Here is a 20,719-nt window from a genome sequence, read left to right as displayed (position 1 = left end):
GGTCGGGCAGCGAAGCCCTTTGGGCTGCACGGCGCGGGCAGGTCCTGCAGCCCCGCCCCACGTGCTACCTGCCACCCCGGAGTCCCCTCGGACCGCCGGACCCCGGGCCCGCTCACCTACCGGCCCCGCCCCGTTCGCGGGGTCCGCCCCTTCCCGCTTCACCTGGGCTCGGCCGGCGACGCCTCCCGGGCCGCACCCGTCCCTCCCCGGGTACCTGGGCCCCATGGCAGCCGCGGTGGCCCCGCGAGGTCGGCCGGGGGGCGACCCCGGCGCGCTCGATCGCGCCGTGAAGCTGCTGCAGCGCCTGGAAGCGCAGTGCGGGGACCCCCGGTTCTCCACCAATCCCCCCTCGCTGAGCAACCTGCTGCCCCGCATCGCGCAGCTGCTGCGGGACGTGGCCCGGGAGCAGCGGCGCGAGCCCCGGGACCCTGCCGAGGGCCCCGGGGGCGCCGCCGACTTCCTCTGCATCTTCCTCGCCAACCTGGAGGCCAAGGGCCGGCAGCTGGCCGCCCTGCTGCCTCCCCGGGAGCGAAAGGCCGCCAATGACCAGCTCTTCCGGGAGGGCACCTCCCTCAGGTGAGTCCCCACCCCCCACAGCAGCCCCCTCAGCCCCAGGAGTCCATCCCAGCCCCTCCGCCCTACTCGAACCAGGACTCCCCATGCCCTGCCCTCCTTCTGCACGGAAGTCTGAGTTCCAGTCCTTTCTCCTACAAAGAACCTAGCAAAGGAGTCACCCAGTGGTTTCTCCTGGAATACCTGTGCCAGCTCATTTCCTGTGCCACCCCACGGTCCCTGCCCTCTGTCCCAGTCTCTCAGACTTGGGACACAATTCTGAGAGATATAAGGTCCCTGGGGGCTTTCTGCCCGAGAAGGGTTTGGAGGCCATTCCTGGAGATGCTTAGCTCTCCAGGAGGGGCTCCCCCCTCAACTCCTCCTCCCCCCTCATGTGCACGCTGCTTCTCCACTTATAAACTCTGAGGAGCACTGCTGAGTGATGTTGTGGAGAGATCCAGGACCCAGGATGCAGGCTATATCCATGACTCTGGGCATCGCCGGGCAACCACAGGGACTTCCCCATTCATACTGAAGTGACCCACAGAGGTGAAAGTACCTATAGTTTGTTCAAAAATCCAAGGCTGGGGGCTGGGGCGATAGCATAGCAGGCAGGGCGTTTGCCTTGCATGCTGCCGACCTGGGTTCAATTCCCAGCATCCCGTATGGTCCCCCGAGCACCGCCAAGAGTAATTCCTGAGTGCATGAACCAGGAGTAACCCCTGTGTATCTCCAGGTATGACGCCCCCCCAAAAAAAAAATCCAAGGCTGGAGAGATAGTACATAGCTGACCCTATTTTAGTCCCTGGCACCCTATATGGTCCCCTGAGCACTGCCAGGGGTGATCTCTGAGTGCAGATCCAGGAATGAGGAGTGAACCTTGAGCAGGAAATGGCCTCCAAACCAAACCAAACCAACAAACATAATCCTCCTAGGGGCCAGGAAGAGAATTCAACAGGCTGGAGCTCAGGCTTTATGTGCTGGAGACCCAGGTTCGGTCCCCACCACTGCAAAAATAAACCAACTCTTGGATCAGGAAAATCGCTCAAAGGACTGGAATGCATATTTCACATATGGGCACCCCATGTTCAATCCTGACATCTGATGCCTTGAGCATCATTGTCTGTGCCCTCTCAAAAATAAATTCAGGGGACCGGAGAGAGAATACTATGGGTAGGACACTCACCTTGTATGTGGCCAACCCAGGTTTGATGCCAGCATCATATAGGGTCCCCCAATCCCCCCGCCTCTAGGATTGATCCCCAAGCAGAGAGCCAGGAATAAGCCCTAAACACCATTAGGTGTCCCCAAACCAAAAATAAATAAATAAGTGTGTCTAGAGTCCCAAATGGATTGTAACCAGAATCATAAAGAACTGTCTTCGGGGCTGGAGTGATAGCACAGCGGATAGGGCGTTTGCCTTGCACGCGGCCGACCCGGGTTTGATTCCCAGCATCCCATATGTTCCCCCTAGCACCGCGCCAGGAGTAATTCCTGAATGCAGAGCCAGGAATAACCCCTGTGCATCGCTGGGTGTGACCCAAAAAAACAAAAAGAAACAAACAAACAAAAAAAGAATTGTCTCCCTAATAAAGTTCTCTCTACCTCAGAGGAAATGTCACGACATTGGCACACTAATCGTGGAGAGGTGACCATGCCTAGACTGTGTCCTGGGGTAGGATCACAAAGCTGTGGAATCAAATTGTCTTCCGTGGTTACACAGGATAGTGGAGTTTCTCAGAGTTGGTGTGTGCAGGGGCTGCTGGGACAGTTCGTCAAGGCACTGGCCTTCCTTGCTTGCCTCCAACCTCAGTTCAATTCCCTGCACCACTTAGTACTGCCAGGAGTCATCCTGGAGCACAGAGCCCGGAGTAAGCCCCAAGTACCGCCAGATTTGGCCCCAAAGCAAAACAAACACAAGCTACAAATGGACTTTCCATTTTATAGGAACCTGTGGTCGAGGTGGGCTCAATCCCAGAATCTCATATGGTACCCTGAGTTCTGAGTGGCTCCAAAGGCCGGAAAAGGAGAAAAAAAAAAAACTCCCGTTTTCTAGTCCATCTATTACAAAAACGGTTTTCTGGTAGGGGAAGGGGCAGTGCTCAGGGCATGCTCCTGGTTCTGTGCTCAGGGTGACTCCTGGAAGTGCTCAAAGGATTATGCAGTGCCCGGGCTTATGGAGTGATAGTACAGTGTGTAGGGCTTTTGCCTTGCACGTGGTCAACCAGTATTCGATTCCCAGCATCCCATATATATGGTTCCCTGAACACTGCCAGGAGTTTAAGTTCTGAGTGCAAATTCAGGACTACACTCTGTGCATTGCCGGGTGTGACCCCAGAAAAAACAAAAACATAAAAGGATTATGCAGTGCCTAAGATCGAAGCTGGACCTCAGGTCATTTGCTCAACCCATTAAGCTATCTCTCTGACTCCCAAAGAGTCTTTTTTTTGAGGGGGGCATGCCTCACATCCAGCTGTACTCAAGGCTTACTCCTGGATCTTGCACTCAGGGATCACTCCTGGCTGGCGTTGGGGGAATCAAACCCGAATTGGCCACATGCAAGGTCAGCACCCTCCCTGCTGGACCATCGCTCTGGCCAGGGAGCACTTCTGACAGAGCTGTGGGGGTTGTATGGAGGGCCAGGGATCGAACCCGGGTTGTCCGTGTGCAAGGCCAGTGCTGCCTCATATGAAAGAGGCTTTTAGAACCAGTGAAGTGAATTTGGTTTTGGATTCGGAGCCACACGCCGTGGGGCTCAGAGTCACCCCCAGCAGTGTTTGGGAGATGGTGTGGTATCAGGGATCACACCCGGAGCGTGCACTCTGCCCTTTGGACCAAGGGGTAGCAGACAGGGCCCTGCTCTGTCCTCCTGCCCCCTCTGATATCTCATTGCTTCCTGCCGAGGCCGGGGCAGCGCGGAGACGGGCGCCCCAGGTCCAGCCAGGCCCTCAGAGTCCTTTCCGTAGGCGACAGTTGGCCAAGCTGGCGCTGATCTTCAACCACATGCACGCGGAGCTCGGCGCGCTCTTCCCGGGCGGGCAGTACTGCGGCCACTTGTACCACGTCACCAAGCCTCAGGCACACGCCTTCTGGAGGGAGTTCTGCGGAGTCCGGTGAGGACCAGCCCCTGACCCTCATCCTCCTCCCTCAGACCCTGCCTCCTCCCTCAGACCCTGAGTCCATATCCCACCTCCTCCCTCAGACTCTGGACTCCAAACCCTGCTCCTTCCATCAGACTTTGAATCCGGATCCCACCTCCTCCTTCTGACCATGGAGTTCAGACCCTGCCTCCTCCCTCAGACCCTGAGTCCAGACCCCACAAACTCCCTCAGATCCTGGACTCCAGACCCCACAAACTCCCTCAGACCCTGGACTCTAGACCCCCACCTCCTTCCTCAGACCCTGGACTCCAGACTCCACCTTTTTCCCTCAGAGCCTGGACTCCAAACTCTGCCTCCTCCCTCAGTCCTGTCATCCTAACCTTGCCTTCTCCCTCAGACCCAGGAGCCCAGCCCCCAGCCTTGGATTGGGGAATCCAGGGCCCCTCCTTCCTAGCGGCCTCAGCTGTGTGCCCTCCCCACCCCCCCAGGTGTGTGATGCCCTGGGCTGAGTTTCAGTCACTCCTGGGCACTTGCCACCCCATGGAATCAGGCCCCACGGCCCTGGCCTTGCGCTCCACCATCGACATCACCTGCAGCGGCCACGTGTCCATCTTCGAGTTCGATATCTTCAGCAGGCTCTTCCAGGTCAGGGGTCCCCGCATCTGAGGGAGGAGGGCTTGGACATGGACTCCTGGGTCTAAGGGAAGACACTCGGGAGTGGGGGGAGTGACCTGAGTCCAGGGTGGTCTGATAAGGCCCACCATCAGTTCCGCTTGCATCTGGGACCCTGGAAACTTCAAAGAGCGAACAGCTTCCTGGGCCCCCTCCTGACCCTAGTCCTGCCCCCACCCCCGTCCCTAGCCCTGGCCAACGATCCTGAGGAACTGGCAGCTCCTGGCGGTCAACCACCCGGGGTACATGGCCTTCCTTACCTACGAGGAGGTGCAGACTCGCCTCCAGGCATGCAGACACAAGCCAGGCAGGTAAGCGACCTGGAGGCCAGGCCAGGCCACGTGCAGAGGCCGGGCCAACAGGGAACCGGGAACCCCAAGGGAGGGTTTATTTATTTTTCTTTTTGGGTCACACCCAGTGATGCAGGGGTTACTCCTGGCTCATGCACTTAGGAACTTAGGAATTACTCCTGGCGGTGCTCAGGGGACCATATGGGATTCTGGGAATCGAACCCAGGTCTGCCGCGTGCAAGGCAAATGCCCTAACCGCAGGGAGGGTGTTGAGTCACCCCTGTATCCCTCTTCTTCTCCCAGGAGCTCTTGACTCTTCCTCCTACACCTGCCCTAGTGGGTAGGGTGGGCAGAGGGTCTGGCCCCCAATCGCATCTGTTAAATATATTGAACATATTCAGTCCAGAGGTAATACAGCAGGGAAGGGTATGAACCCCAGTTCAATCCCTGCCCCATTAGATTCCCTGAGCCCCGCTGGGAGTGACCCCCCCATTTAAAAAAAAAAGACTTTTTTTTTAGCATCCCATATGGTTCCCTGACCCTCGCCAGGAATGATCCCTGAGTGCAGAGTTACTCCTGGTTCGGCACTCAGGAATGCTCCTGGCAGTACATGGGGGACCATATGGGATGCCAGGGATTGAACCTAGGTCGGTCACATGCAAGGGGTGAGTCCAGCCCTCTGTACTATTGCATCCAGGACTTTTATTTTTTAAGATCAAGACTTTTTAAAATATCTTGAGGGCTGGAGCGATAGCATAGCCGGTATGGCGTTTGCCTTGCACGCAGCCAACATGGCCGACACAGGTTCGATTCCCAGCATCCCATATGGTCCCCTGAGCACCGCCAGAAGCAATTCCTGAGTGCATAGCCGGGAGTAACCCCTGAGCATCGTCAGGTGTGACCCAAAAAGCAAAAAAAAAAAAAAAAATCTTGTAGGTCTCTCAGAAGGCTAAGAATTAAATGGGACAGATTAAGGGAATAGGGTTCAAAGCTGGAGATAGGTCCTGGCTTAGTTTGCTTGTGTAAAACCTTGAGTTCATTCCTGGCACTGAAAATAAAAAAAGGTGTGTGTGTAGGGAGGGGGTATCGAGGGAGCGGAGGAGTGGTTAGGAATTCAGCTTTTTTTTTTCTTTTTGGGTCACACCTAGCGATGCTCAAGGGTTACTCCTGGCTCTGCACTCAGGAATCACTCCTGACAGTGCTTGGGGGATCATATGGGATGCTGGGAATCGAACCCGGGTCAGCCGCATGCAAGGCAAACACGTTACCTGCTGTGCTATTGCTCCAGCCCCAGGAATTCAGCTTCTTGAATCTTTGCAGGACCCTGAGCAGGAGAATGTAGTCATACACTATTCTAGTTACACTTTTTTTTAATTTTAATATTTTTAATTGAATCACACCTTGATATACAGTTACAAACTTGTTCATGATTGCATTTTAGTCATACAACGTTGCAACACCCATCCCTTCAGCAGTGTACATTTCCCACCGCCTGTGTGTCCCTCTCTCCTCCCCTCCAGTTACACTTTTAGGGAAATCTAAGGAATACGTTAACTCCTCTCACTGAGAATCCCAAGTGCAGGGGACTGGGTAGATAATAAAGAGGGTAGGGCACTTGCTTACTTTACATGGGATGACCTGGACTTGATCCCTAGCATCCCATATGGTTCCCTGACCCTCACCAGGAATGATCCTGAAGTGCAGAGTGAAGAGTAAAAAAAAAAAGCAAAACAAAAATACATAAGGTGCCTGAGAGATAGTACAGCAGTAAGGCACTTGCCTTGCACACAGCTGACCTGGGTTCCATTCACATGATTCCCCGACCACCACTAGGAGGATCCCTGAGTGCAGAGCTCTGAGCCCCATCAGCTGTGGCCCAAGCTACCCCCACAAAAGACAAAAGCCCAAGTTCAGGGTTTCAGGCATAGTTGGATCCAGGTGCCCTTAGTGCAGTGGTTTCTGTTCACCCCTTTCCTGTTTTCCTGTGTTAGCTTCCTTCTAAGCCAGGGTCCTTCTTCTTTGTTGGGGTGGGGGAGAGGTTGTTTCTAATAGCCCCCACTGCTGATAACCTCACCAAAAGCGCCCAACTGGAGCACATCCTTAAAGTCAGGACTCCTAAAAAATGTGTGTGTGGGAGATCAAGACAGAATCAGCCTATACCCGGGTCGTCAGCAGGAGGGACCCGGCAGCGGCCTGCAAGGGATCTAGCACCCCAGGAGCTAAACTTTTGGAAGCTGGGCTACAAAGAGGATGCCCTAGTGGGGAGGGGTGTTTCTCAGCAAAGTGGAGTTGGAGGTGGATGTCCCTTCGGGGACTGTCCACGCTCTCGCCCCAGCCCACCTGTCTGGTTGCAGCTACATCTTCCGGCCCAGCTGCACGCGCCTGGGGCAGTGGGCCATCGGGCACGTGAGCACCGACGGCAGCATCCTGCAGACCATCCCGACCAACAGGCCCCTGTTCCAGGTGCTTCTGGAAGGACAGAAGGACGGCTAGTGAGTGCCTCGGTGGCGGGCGGCTGGGCGGCGGGGCACCCCGCGGGCTCGGGATGGATTGACCAGTTCCACCGAGGTCCAGCAGGGGGCAGGCGGGAGTCTGAGCAGGTTGCCGGCGGGAAGAGGCGCTGGTTCGGGTCCGGCCCACCTGGCCGGCGGCGCGTGCGCAGAAGGTGGAGCGGCGCGTGGGAAACTGAGGCTGTCCTTGGGAATCGCACTCCCCGGCTTCCCTTCGCGGTGCCCGCCTGCCGTTCTAGAGTCCACGCTGTTGGAGCAGAAAGAACGGAGCTATAGACACATGTTTTCAACCTGTGACGCTCGGGTCCGCGGATGCTCGGATGAGGGTCACAGATGGGCGGAGAAAAGGCGATGGAGGCAAAGAACCTGAGCCCTGGGACAGCGAGGAGGGCATTGCCTGCAGGCGGCTGGCCTGGGTGTCATCCCCGTTATCCCCTATGCCCACTCCCCCAACCCCGCCAGGAGTGATCCCTGAGTGCAGAGCCAGGAGCCAGCCCTGAGCATCGCCGGGTGTGGGCCCAAAAATAAAATGAAAAAAAAAAAAGCAGTGGGTTCCTAGTTCCTATTTCTGCACTTTGAATCTTTTTTTTTTTTTTTGGTAAGGAGTGTTGGGCCATACCCTGTTATGCTCAGGGGACTGCACTCAGGAATTACTCCTCGTGGTGCTCAGGGATGTGTCTAGGTTGGTGGTATTCAGGAGACCAGATGGGATGCTCGGGATGGAACCCAGGTCTGCTGCATGCAGAAGGCAGGCGCCCTCCCCCACCCCCTTCTATCACTCAGGCCCATTCTGGGTCGATCTTTTTTCTTCGTTTCTTCCTCTTTTTTTTTATTTTAACTTTTTGGGTCACACCTGGCGGTGCTCAGGGAACCATATCTTTCTTTCTTCTTTCTCTCTTTCCTTTCATTCTTTCTTTCCCTTTCAGTCTTTCTCTTCCTTCTTTTCTCTTTCTTTCCTTCCCCCTTGCCTCCCTCCCACCTGAGATCTTTCTTTTATTCATTCTTTTATTCTTTCTTTTTCTTCTTCCTTTCTTTCTATTTCTCTTTCTTTTCTTTCCTCTCTCTTGCTTTCTTTCTCACACCCAGCAGTTCTCAGGAGCTACTCCCGGCTCTGTGCTTGGGATTGGGGTGGGGAATCCCTTCTACTGGTGTCTGGAGGAGTGAAACCTGGGCCACGTACACCTGAAGGAATCCCGCCCTGTGAGGCCCCCTGGATCATTAACAAGAGTTGGCATGGAGAGGACATGTGTGAGATGCCAGAGTTAGATCAACGATGATAATCTGTTTAATTCAATGACTGGCAATATATTGAGAAACAGATGGTGGATGACAAGGTAGGCGAGAGGGTATTGGTGATTATTGATAGATTTGTGACTGATAGTTTTGCTTGATGATCAGTTTCCTTAGAGATAAATGATAAATCCAGAGGCAGATAGGTGGAGGGTGATTGAGAATCTAATGCAGATAAATGGCTGATGAATGATGAGAGCTGGTGAGTGGATAGATGGGTGCCAGGTGGGTGGTAGGCGGAGGACAGGTAGATAGGTCAGGAGTGTAGGTAGGTGGGAGGTAGACAGGGCTGGAGATGGGCAGGTGGGAGGTAGACAGGAGGTAATGGCAGTCACCTCCTTTTCCTGCTTCTGTTCAGTCTCACATCCGGTGCCTCTGTGGCACTGCAAAGTTACTGCAAATGTTGAATTCGCTGAGTCTCAGCCCGAGCTCCCCTGGGAAATCAGGTCAGCTTCCTGAAAGATGGGTCATGCCACTTTTTGCCAACCCATTCCTGTCAAATGCTGGTGGCTGTGCTTCTGCACCATGCTGAGTACACGCTCCTGACAGAGCCTCCGGGAATTCACAGCCAAGGCCACCCCCAGGTCTGCCCCAGCAAAGCACATCTCACACTTGTCTTCCTTCTGCTCAGGATCAGTGAGAGCACTTGGGAAGGAGGGCTCTAAACCAGTGACCAGCACCTGGGGGGGAGGGGCAGGGAAGCATGAAAATTCACTATGTATGGACAGGAGAGATTGTAGGTCTCTGGCCTTGCATGCAGCTGACCTGGGTTTGATCCCAGGCACCCCATATGGTCCCTTGAGCATCACTAGGAGTGATCCCTGAGCACAGAACCAGGAGTAAGCCCTGATCATCACCAGCTAAGGGCCCCAAATCAACCCAACAAAGAGAGCACAGCACAGAGGAAAGTTTGCCCAAAGGACTGAGTGCAGGCTTTCTGTGCAAGAATTTCAGGTTTAGGGGCTGGAGTGATAGTACAGTGGGTTGGGCGGTTGCCTTGCACATGGCCAACCTGGGTTCAATTCTTTTTTTTCTTTTTGCTCTTTTTTTTTTTTTTTTTTGCTTTTTGGGTCACACGCATCGATGCTCAGGGGTTACTCCTTATTCTGTACTCAGGAATTACTCCTGGTAGTGCTTGGGATACTGGGGATTGAAGTCGGGTTGGCCACATGAAAGGCAAACGCCCTACCCGCTATACTATAGGTCCAGCCCCACGGGTTCGATTCTTGGCATCCCATATGCTCCCCCAAGCACTACCAGGAGTAATTTCTGAGTGCAAAGCCAGGAGTAATCCCTGAGCATCTCCAGGTGTGACCCAAAAAACAAAGAAAGGAAGAAGAATTTTGGGTTTGATCCTAGCTCTGTAAGCCCCCCAGTGCTGCTGGGTGTGGCAAAACAAAAGGGGGGAAAAATAGCACAGCAAGTGGCTGTAAAAATGTGAAGGGGCTGGAGTGACAGCACAGCGGGTAGGACGTTTGCCTTGCATGCGGCTGACACGGGTTCTATTCCCAGGATCCCATATGGTCCCCTGAGCACCGCAGGGAGTAATTCCTGAGTGCAGAGCCAAGTGTGACCCCTGTGCATAGCCAGGTGTGACCCAATAAGCATAAAAATAGCACTGTAGCACTGCACTGTCCTCCTGTTGTTCATCAATTTGCTCAAGTGAGCAACAGTAACATCTCACAACCAATTGTGAGACTTGTTACTGTTTTTGGCTATTGACTAAATCACGGGTAGCTTGCCAGGCTATGCTGTGTAGGTGAGATACTCTCGGTAGCTTGCTGGGCAATCCGAGAGGGACGGAGGAATCAAACCCTGGTCGGCCGCGTGCAAGGCAAACGTCCTACCCGCTGTGCTATCGCTCCAGCCCAAGCAAAAAATAAAAGTGTGAAAAGGGACACCACTAGCTTAAAGTCCTAACAAGGCCAGGAGCAAACTGGCCTCTGGAAACTTGGGTTTTGAGCTGCTATGCATATGTTCAAGTATTGATCTGGGTTCCAAATACATATTTGCAGTTAGGCCACTGGCAAACAAGGATGCACAAAGAATGGAGATTCCATGTGCAATTGTATGCCCAGACATAATTCTTTTTTTTTTTTTTTGCCACACCTGGCTGTGCCCAGGTTGGTGGTACTCAGGGAAGCAGATGGGATGCTGGGGCTCGAATTCCGGTTGGCTGCATGCAAGACAAGCACCTTACCCAGCCTTACCCGGCCTTACCCACTGTATTATCTCTCCGAGCCCCACATGGTTGGAGCAGGGCATTCTATAGCATGGGAAGTGCTCAGGGGCTGCTCCTGGCTCTGTGCTCAGGAGCGACCTCTGGTGGTGCTCAGGGGTCATGGCGAGTCAGAGCTGCAATAGAGACCCTGTGGGGTCTCTCTGATCCACACACTTTACTCCCCAAGGGGTGCTGAGGGAAGCTGAGGAACTGAGCTGTTTGTCCAGGCTACACAGCTCCCGAGCTGCAGAGCTGGGTTGGGACGAGGAGGCAGACAGCCAGGCTCATTCTCCTGCTAGAATGTTCCAGATCCAGGTCAGATGTGACTGGGAGATAGGCTTCTGCTTCTGGAGTTGAAACAGGTGTGATCAGCCCCGGGGGGATGCAGGGCCCTACCCAACCCCCCCCCGCCAGCCCTGGTGGGGGCTTCTCAGCACCCGATGCCTGCAGGGCCCCCTGTGTGGTCTTGGAGTGGGGGGCGTCCCCACATGAAGCCCCAGTGCTGACCCAGAGCACTTGGTGGAGATGGGGGTCCCACAGCCCCGATGTAAGGCTTTATTCCTCCGCCCCCACCCCAACACACACACACACACACACACACACACTCACACAGACACACACACCACACACTCCAGACTCAAAGACTGGGTGTGTGCAGTGCTTGGGTCTGAGTCCCCAGAAAAAGAGCCACAGGGGTGGGGGGGATATCTGCCTTGATCTACATTGGGCAGGTTGACAGAGCTACAGCCTCATGAATTCATGTCCCAAGTGCCCATTATGTGGGGGTTGAGGGGACACAGGCCCATCTGGGGGTCCTAAGGGCACACGGGCCCTCTTGAGGGGACTGAGGGGACACAGGCCCTCTGGAGGTGCCTGAGGGAACACGGGCCCTCTGGGGGGGCTGAGCAGATGTGAATCTGTCCTGGAGTCTGCCCTGAAGCCCCCACTGGAGCAGCGAGGCAAGTGTCCCCCAGCCAGCGTGTCATGCCATGTGTTTAGGGTCCACGAGGCAGCGACCTGGGCATGTGCAGGAGGGGCAGCCCTCGGGGTGCCTCAGTGTCCCCTCCCTGTCTTCCAGCTACCTCTATCCAGATGGGAGGACCCAAAACCCAGACCTCTCTGAGCTCTGCCAGAAAGAAACCCACCAGCAAATCTTCGTCCCTGAGGTGAGGCCCAGCCGGTGCCCCCTGCCCTGCGTCCAGCCCCTCCACCATCTCATTGAGCCGTCGGGTTTCTGTGCTATCTTGCTGGCTGTGTTATTTTGGGCTGGTGGCTCCACCTCTCTGAGCCCCTGTGCCTCCTCTGTGGGGCTTCTCATGAGGCTGAAACAGGAAACAATGGTGATGCTGTGGTCGTCCCAACCCCACCCTGTCTCAGGTGGACCCACCAGATGCAGCCCAGCGTTCACAGGCGGGAGACATGACGGGTCCAGGGGTTCCCCCCCCCCGCCCTTTGGTTTATGTTTTGGGATGCCCTGTGGTGCTCAGGAGTGACCAGGACTAATTCAGGGCTGGTAGTGGAACCCGCCTTCCACATGCAAAACACCTGCTCCAACCCCTTGAGCCCTGACAAATAGGAACTGGTTTGATTTATGGGGAGGGGGGCACACCCAGTGCTTACAGGCTGTTCCTGGCCCTCTGCTCAGGAGTGACCCCTGGCAGTGCTCAGGGGACCATATGCAGTGCGAAGGACCAAACTGGGGTCTGCGGGATCAAAACGGGGTCTGCGGACATAAGTCAGGTGCCTGACCTCCTGTGCTACCTCTGCAGCCCCCGAAAATGTGATCTTAGAATCACCTCCTGGGCTCGGTATTGGGCATATGGGGCCGGAGCCATAGGACAGCTGGATGGGCACTTGACTTGCACACAGCCCAACCCAGGTTCGGTCCCTGGCATCCCCCTAGTGGTCCCCTGAGCCTGCCAGGAGTGATCCCTGAGCTCGGAGCCAGGAGTCAGCCCTGAGTACTGTCAGATGGTTGGGCCCAGGTTCCCCCTACTGCACGCCTGAAGGCTCCGCAGGTTGCTTTTTTTTTTTTCCTTTTGGGTCACACGCAGCAATGCACAGGGGTTACTCCTGGTAGTGCTCGGGGGACCATATGGGATGCTGGGAATCGAACCCGGGTCGGCCACGTGCAAGGCAAACGCCCTACCCGCTGTGCTGTCGCTCCAGCGCCCGCAGGTTGCTTTGACCTGGGGGCCTGTGCGTGTTTCCCTCCAGTTGGCAACTCTGAGAGGGGTGAGCCCCAAAAAACGAGTCTCACCTCCGGGGGAACCATCGAGAGGCAGTGGGCAGGGCTGGGGGTGGGCGCAGCAGCTGGCATCACTCTCCCTAACTAACCCTGGCGCCACGGGCCCCCAGGAGCAACTGCGGCTCTACTGGGACATGGACTCCACCTTCGAGCTGTGCAAAATCTGTGCCGAGAACAACAAGGACGTGAAGATCAAGCCCTGCGGCCACCTGCTCTGCAGCCACTGCCTGGCCACCTGGCAGGTGAGGCTGAGGTCCCACTCCACGCCGGGGCCATCTCTGTCACCCGGGGAAACCGAGGCCCGAGCCTGGCAGAAGCGTGTTGAGCACCCCTGCCCCCGAGCCTCCAGGTGCCTGGTACTGCTGCCACGTGAGTGGTGTCCGCGCTGACCCCCATGGGGTGACGTCGGGTCGGGGGCCGGGGAGCCCTCTGCCAGGCCCTGTGCCCAGTTTTCGTCCCAATGCCAGTGTTTCCCAGGGGCCTCTGATTGTCAGCCTCATTATCATGGCCATCATCTGGAATAAACACGGCTCCAGAGTGGGACACAGCCAGCCGCCAGCCCAGCGGCAGATAAGGAGCCCGTCGCCCCGCCTGGAGTCCCCCCGCCATGGCCTGGGCTGACCTGGATAGTTCTGGAGTGACCCTGCACTGCCCTCCCCACACCCTGAGCCCACTCTTTTGTTTTGTGTCCGGGCCACACCTGGCGGTGCTTGGGGCTGACTCCTGGCTCTGCACTCAGGGATCACTCCTGGCGGTGCTCAGGGATGCCAGGGATGGAACTTGGGCGAGGCAAGCGCCTGGCCTGCTGTCCTGTCCCTCTGGCTCCTGATGCTTACTTCTATACAGCCCACTCACCCCTAAGTCCCCCTTGGGGCCCCTACGGAAGGCAGAGCCCCCCACCCCCGCCATCTCTGGGTCATCCCGGTCCAAACCAGAAATGTGGGGCCGGAGCGATAGTACAGCGGGGAAGTCACTTTCCTTGCACTCTGCAGATCCAGGTTCAATCCTCAGCACCTCACATGGTTCCCCAAGCATCACCAGGAGTGATTCCTGCGCACAGAGGCAGGAATAAGCCCTGAGCACTGCCAAATATGGCCCCAAAACAACAAAAAAGGATGAGGAACGGGACTGGAGCGATAGCACAGCGGGTAGGGGGTTTGCCTTGCACATGGTCAACCCGGGTTCAATTCCCAGCATCCCATATGGTCCCCCGAGCACCGCCAGGAGTAATTCCTGAGTGCATGAGCCAGGAGTAACCCCCGTGCATTGCTGGGTGTGACCCCCCCCCCAAAAAAAAGATGAGGAATGTTTCGGTTTTGGTGGTCATGAATCAGATCCTTGTGTCATGAATGTGCAAACTCCCAGGGCTATGGACTTGGCCCCCCAATATGGGGAGAATTCGGGAGGGGCTTCCAGCATGACCGGGGTCAGCCCAGAGCACTCACTGCCCAAGCCCCGCACCTGGTCCTGCCTTGCCCGGCTCCTGCCCTCTGGGGTGAAGCCCCTCGGGGGGTCCTTGCTCGGGAACCTCCAGCCTCCCTTCACCCCGTAGCTCTCCGACAGCAAGACCTGTCCCTTCTGTCGCTGCAAGATCAAGGGCCAAGAGTCCATCAGCATCAGCGCCGCAGGCCCGCCGGGTGAGGAGCCGGTGAGCACCAGGCACTGGGTGGGAACGGGGACTCCTGGTCTGAGGGAGGAGGCTGGGGCTGGACTCCTGGATCTAAGGGAAGGAACTGCATAGATTCCTGGATCTGAGGGAGGAGGATGGGGGTGAATTCCTTTTTTTTTTTTTTTTTTTACTAAATCACAGTGAGATACACAGTTACAAAATTGTTCATGATCGGGTTCCAGTCATATAACCAATCCCTTTACCAGTGCACATTTCCCCCCCACCAATGTTGGGGGTCGATTCCTGGTGTGAGGGAGGAGGCTGGTGAATGGATTCCTGAGTCTAAGGGAGGAGGCTGGATAGATTTCTGGGTCTTAGGGAGGAGACCGAAATATGGGAGTCTGAGGGAGGAGGCTGGAGTGTGGATTTCTGAGTCTGAGGGAGGAGGCTCAGGGAGGGGGGTCCTGAGAGAAGGGCACCGGTGCTAAGACTCTGGTCAAGGACCTGACCTTTCCTCCACTCCGGCTGACCTGTGGTCTGGGCAGCTGCAATGAGGGCCCCCTCCCCAGGGCCATGGCTCCAGGCAGGAGCACAGGGAGGTAAGGCAGGATGAGCACCCCCTCCTCCCACCCTCTGTCTCCTCAGACAGTGCCTTCAGCTCCTCCACTGCCCCCTCGGCCGAAGGAAAGCCCAAGTAAAGGTGCACTGGCGGTGGTGAGTTGGGCCAGTCTGGGGTGGGCGGCCTTGGTCTCTCCTGCTCTGGGTCCCTGGTTTCTCTGCGTGCCTGTCGCTCCTATGCTGCCCCAGGACTTTTGCTCCCACTCTTCCATCTGTCTGACTACTTTTACTCCCCTCTTCCCAGAAGTCCTCCCTGATCGTACGCCCCCCTACCCCAGGAACCTAGCGTCCCAGGCCTGGCCAGGCCTCCCCTGCCCTTGTCCCCCCCCCTTATCTTCACAGACCATTTCTTTTCCTTTTTAAGTAAAATAGTTGTACTTAAAAATATTTATTTAGAGGCATATCAGGTAGTGGCACAGAGAGAGAGAGAGAGAGTAAGAGAGAAAGAGGGTGAGAGAGAGTGAAAGAGAGCGAGTGGAGTGAGTGAATGAGAGAGAGAGAGGCAGTCTTTTGAAAGAGGTAAAAACTACAGGGCCAGACCCACAGGCCAGTGAGGAGGGCACTCGCCTTGCACATGGCTGTCTGGGGTTCCATCCCTGCACCCCATATGGTCCCTGAGTGCAGAGCCAGGAGTCAGCCCTGAGCCCTGCCAGGTGTGGCCCCAAACCAAACAAAAACACAAAAGGAAACCAAAAAACCACAATCCTCTTGAACCAAGTGGCTGAAACTGAAAAAGTTTTCTCTCACCTGAGGTCCCGAGGCCCTCCCCAAGGCCAGGGGTTGCCTGAGTCCACCCAGTCTGTGGAGTCAGGCCAGGCCTGACACTGGGCAGTGGCTGGAGAATTTGCCTGGAGGGAGCCTGGAAAATGTTCAGCAGGTGAAGAAAGCACTTGCCTTGCACGAGGCCAATCCGGCTTGACGCCCCCACCTGCCCCCTGCCCATATCGTCCCCAGAATACCTCCAGGAGTCATCCCTGAGCACAGAGCCAGAAGTAAGCCCTGAGTACCTCTGGGTATAGTCTGGAAATAAAAAAAAAAATGGGGGGGGCTGGAGCAACAGTATGGCAGGGAGTGCGTTTGCCTTGCACACGGCCAACCCGGGTTCAATCCCCAGCATCCCACATGGTCTCCTAGGTCCCGCCAGGAGTAATCCCTGAGCATTGCTGGGTGTGACCCAAAAAGCACAAAAAAAAAAAAAATTTTTTTTTAGCCTGGAAAGTTCCAAGGTAGATCCCAAAATCCAGCCAAGGGAGCAGCCGTGGGGAGGAGGTTCCTGCAGGAGCCCCCTCTGGGATCTCTTATTCTCCAAGCCAGATTCCACCCTGCGTTACCACCTCTCTCCTTCCGCATCCCCCAGGGAATTTCAGGGCCAGTGAGGCGCGAGCAGATGTAGTTTGGCCTCTCAGCCTGAGTCCACGGCAGATTCAATCAATACCCGGCGGTCTTCAAACAAACAGCGCAGGATGTCCGGGAACATTATTCGACCACAGCAAACAAGACAGCCAGCAGGAAGGGGGGGAGCTCGGGGGTGGGGGGGGAGTGTGACACCAGCCCGGGAAGCTAAAAACAGATCCGACCCACAGCCAACAGCGAATGGAAAGATTAGGAGCACTCAGCCGGCTCCCGGGGGACCGCGCTGGGCCAGGCGGGAGGGCAGGCTGGCCGGGGCCCGCGCCCCACCGAGGCGCCTTGGCCTGATTCAGATTCCAGTCAGCTTCCACTCGGCTCTCGCGAGCTCGCCGGGCCCGGGTGTCACTTCCCCGAAAGGTGACTGGCACCCCGAGAATAGTTGATGAGCGCATGGCCCGCCGAGTGCCTGAGAGGCTGTCATCTGGTCAGCCAGAGAGGGCAGGACCCTAAGGACCCCCACTGGACATGGGGACACTGAGGCCCTAGGCATCTCACCTGGTCCAAAAGTGGGGAGTGGGGGCTGGAAGCCAGACCCCCAGCTTCTGACTCTCACACCATCCTCCTCTCCCTCGGGGCCCTGAGGTGCCATCTGAAAGATGAGACAGGACAGGGATGGAGCAACAGGACAGCGGGTAGGGTGCTCGCTTTGCACATGGCCAACCTGGGTTCAATTCGCAGCATCCCATTGGGTGCTCGGAGTCTGCCAGGAGTGATCCCTGAGTGCAGAGCCAGGAGTGACCACTGAGCATCACTGGGTGTCGCCACCCCTCACCCCCCAAAACACAAATGAGACAGAACTGCAGGGAAGGGAACACTTGTCTGGCATGTAGCCAACCCTGGTTTGAATCCCTGGCACCACATGAGGTCCTCCCCTCCCCTCCCCAGCCCTAGTGTCTGCTCCCCAGCCTCCCCAGGCCTTCCAGGGTACTGGCACGCTCAGGCACAGCCAGTGCACTGGTATCTCATGGCAAGTGTCTTGCTCCATGAGGGCCCTTAACCCCGTGGAGACAGAGCTTTGTGTCCGTCTGCATCTAGGTTGTCTCTCCAGAATCCAGAACATAGTGCTGAATCTTTAGGTGCTCAGGAGACATGTGTGGGATGAATGGACAGCAGGTGCGAGGTGGGTGCATGTGGGCCAATGGATGAGTCCGAATGGATGGATGGATTCAGATGGATGGGTGCATCAATGGATGTGGATGGATGGGTGCATCAGTGGATGTGGATGGATGGGTAGTTCAATGGATGCAGATGGATGGATGGATGGATGGATGGATGGATCGGTAGATCCATAAATGTGAATGGATGGATGGATGGATGGATCAATGGATGCAGATGGATGGATGGATGGATGGATGGGTAGATCAATAAATGTGGGTGGATGGATGATCAATGGATGCAGATGGATGGATGGATGGATGGATGAATGGGTAGATCAATAAATGTGGATGGATGGATGGATCAATGGATGCAGATGGATGGATGGATGGATCAATGGATGCAGATGGATGGATGGATGGATGGATGGATGGATGGGTAGATCAATAAATGTGGGTGGATGGATGATCAATGGATGCAGATGGATGGATGGATGGATGGATGGGTAGATCAATAAATGTGGATGGATGGATCAATGGATGCAGATGGATGGATGGATGGATCAATGGATGCAGATGGATGGATGGATGGATGGATGGATGGGTAGATCAATAAATGTGGGTGGATGGATGATCAATGGATGCAGATGGATGGATGGATGGATGGATGGATGGGTAGATCAATAAATGTGGATGGATGGATCAATGGATGCAGATGGATGGATGGATGGATGGATGGGTAGATCAATGAATGTGGATGGATGGATGAGTTGGTGGATAGCAGACAAAAAAGATGGATGACTAGATAATGGATAAGAGATGAATAGATAAATAGATGGAAGAATAGACAGAGGAAAAGATCCATAGCTGAAGGGAAGGATGGAAGAACAGATGGATGAACATATGAATGGATGGGTGAATGAGTGGGTGGACAGATAGTGGGCAGGTGAACAAATAGATTACCAGGCAAAAGGAAGCAATGAACAGGGCCAGAGGGTACAGCAGGGAGGGCGTTTGCCTTGCACACAGAAGACCTGAGTTCGATCCCTGGCATTCCATCTGGTCCCCTGAGCACTGCCAGGAGTAATCCCTGCGTGCAGAGCCAGGAGTAACCCCTGAGCACTGCCAGGTGTGGCACAAAAAAAAAAGAGAAGGAATGTACATGGATGATATGTGGATGGATGGATTGACGGACAGACAGACAGATGAACAAATGACAGGTGGGCGGACGGTAGATGGACAGATGGATGAAACACTGGGTGGATGAATGGGCGGACAGACATATGGACAAATTGAAGACACTTCCTACTTGGACCAGAAGGCCTCAGGGAAAATCCTGGACTTGGGACAAGACCCTCTTGTGCACCCCCACCCCCGCACGTGCCCCCATTTGGCCCCGTGACATGAGCACAGCTGCAGCTCAGCTGTGACATTGCTTCATCTCCTCTTGTCCAGGCCCCTCCGGTCCTCCCCAAACTCCGCGCCCCCCTCGCCTTGCCAAGACGCAGAACTGCAGCCTCAGCCCTGCCGGATGTCACCTTCCGCTCCAGGGCCAGGGAGAGAGATGCGGAGTAAGTAGAGGGGACAGCTGGGGTTCAGGGCTCTGGGTCTGCAGGCAGATGAAGTGGGGACTGAAGGGACCGACGGGTCCCAGGAGATAAACTCCCCCCCTCCTTTTCCTGTTGCAGAAATTCCTAAAGGAAAAGTCCCCCCTCCAGCTGGTCCTGGGGGGCCAACGACCCTGCCCGGTCTGGATGCCAGGTGAGCCCCCACCCTGCCCAGGCTCCCCGCCTCAGCCTGGCCCTGCCCCCCAGGGGGCTGACACTGTCTAAACGCTGTTCTTTCCTTCTGCAGGGTACCCAGATATGCTGCTAAAGGGAACCCAGGACCTGGAAGGGGCTACAGAAATAAACTGCCCAGTCCAGCCTGTGTTCTGATGTGTGAGCATCCCAATGTGAGCCCCTCTGATGGACCCTGAGGAGCCCCCCTACCCCCCACCCCTTGCTCAGACCTAGGTGCCCTGCTCTCAGAATTAGGCATACAGGGGCTGGAGCAATAGCACAGCGAGGAGGGCATTGCCTTGCCTGCGCCAACGTGGGTTTGATCCCCAGCATCCCACAGGGTCTCCTAAGCACCACCAGGAGTAATTCCTGAGTGCAGAGCCAGGAGGAACCCCTGAACATCACCAGGTGTGGCTCCCCCAAAACTAATTAAAATAATTTAGGTATCCAGAGCCCCGAGTTCTCCAAGAATCAGGCATCAGCCCCTCCTTTCCCCATCATACCCCCCAAAAAAAACCCTAAAAAAAATCCTGTGTTCAGCCCCACATATCCACATTTTAAGTGCTGAGCCCCATGTTCCCTGGAGAGTTTCCACCCCGTCCTGCCATGGCTGTCCTGGCCCTGTCCCCCTCCTCCCTTCCTCTCTGGGCACCTCCTCCCCAAGAAAGGGCAACCTCCAGCCGGAACCAAGTGCAGGAAGTGGGGCTGGGTGGTGGCTGAGAAATGTGAGGAGCCCAGCACCCCCAAAAATGCAGTAAGGAAATATCTTTGCTGCACATTGTCATACTGGTTCCCAAGAAACCATAATCTCTTTCCACTTTTTTTTTTTTGGGTCACACCCAGCGATGCACAGGAGCTACTCCTGGCTCATGCACTCAGGAATTACTCGTGGCGGTGCTTGGGGGATCATATGGGATGCTGGGAATCGAACACGGGTTGCCCGCATGCAAGGCAAACACCCTACCCACTATACTACCACTCCAGCCCCTCCACTTAATTTCTCTGTCTCTCTGTCTCTGTCTCTGTCTCTGTCTCTGTCTCTCTCTCTCTCTCTCTCGTGTGTGTGTGTGTGTGTGTGTGTGTGTGTGTGTGTGTGTTTATTTGGGCCACACTGGGCTGTGCTCAGGGATCATTCCGGAAAGTCTCCGGGGACCTTCTGGGGTGCTGGCATGGAACTTGGTCAGCTTTGTGCAAAGTCAGTACCCTACCTACTGTACTATCGCTGTGGCTCCTATTTTGTTTGGTTTGTGGTTTGGAGTTGGAGCCACACCCTGAGTGTTTGGGGCTCCGGTGGAGCTCAGGGGTACCCTAGTGGTACCTTAA

At 55.7% G+C, this 20,719-nt stretch overlaps 1 protein-coding gene across 1 annotated transcript; it reads left to right on the top strand.

Annotated features, from left to right (window-relative positions):
• The first annotated feature begins 223 nt into the window (after window positions 1–223).
• On the top strand, window positions 224–19,552 carry CBLC (Cbl proto-oncogene C). Its single transcript, XM_056135600.1, has 10 exons — window positions 224–576; window positions 3,519–3,665; window positions 4,142–4,298; window positions 4,515–4,636; window positions 6,970–7,107; window positions 11,715–11,802; window positions 12,995–13,126; window positions 14,437–14,532; window positions 19,304–19,376; window positions 19,470–19,552. Exons 1-10 carry the CDS (start codon window positions 224–226, stop codon window positions 19,550–19,552), a joined length of 1,389 nt encoding a protein of 462 aa, XP_055991575.1.
• The last annotated feature ends 1,167 nt before the right edge of the window (window positions 19,553–20,719 follow it).

This window comes from Sorex fumeus, unplaced genomic scaffold (genome assembly GCF_029834395.1).
Source record: "Sorex fumeus unplaced genomic scaffold, SorFum_2.1 ptg000122l, whole genome shotgun sequence".
Lineage (NCBI taxonomy): Eukaryota > Metazoa > Chordata > Mammalia > Eulipotyphla > Soricidae > Sorex > Sorex fumeus.
Note: the sequence above shows the minus strand (reverse complement) of the source record. Positions and strands in the feature narration are given on the sequence as shown.

What these genes read in the sequence shown, in the direction of transcription:
- CBLC (XM_056135600.1), top strand. Translation starts at nt 224, where the DNA reads ATGGCAGCCGCGGTGGCCCCGCGAGGTCGGCCGGGGGGCGACCCCGGC. An exon ending in AGGGAGTTCTGCGGAGTCCG is followed by an intron (nt 3,666 to 4,141) that starts GTGAGGACCAGC and finishes CCACCCCCCCAG; the next exon opens with GTGTGTGATGCCCTGGGCTG. An exon ending in CTGCCCGGTCTGGATGCCAG is followed by an intron (nt 19,377 to 19,469) that starts GTGAGCCCCCAC and finishes TTCCTTCTGCAG; the next exon opens with GGTACCCAGATATGCTGCTA.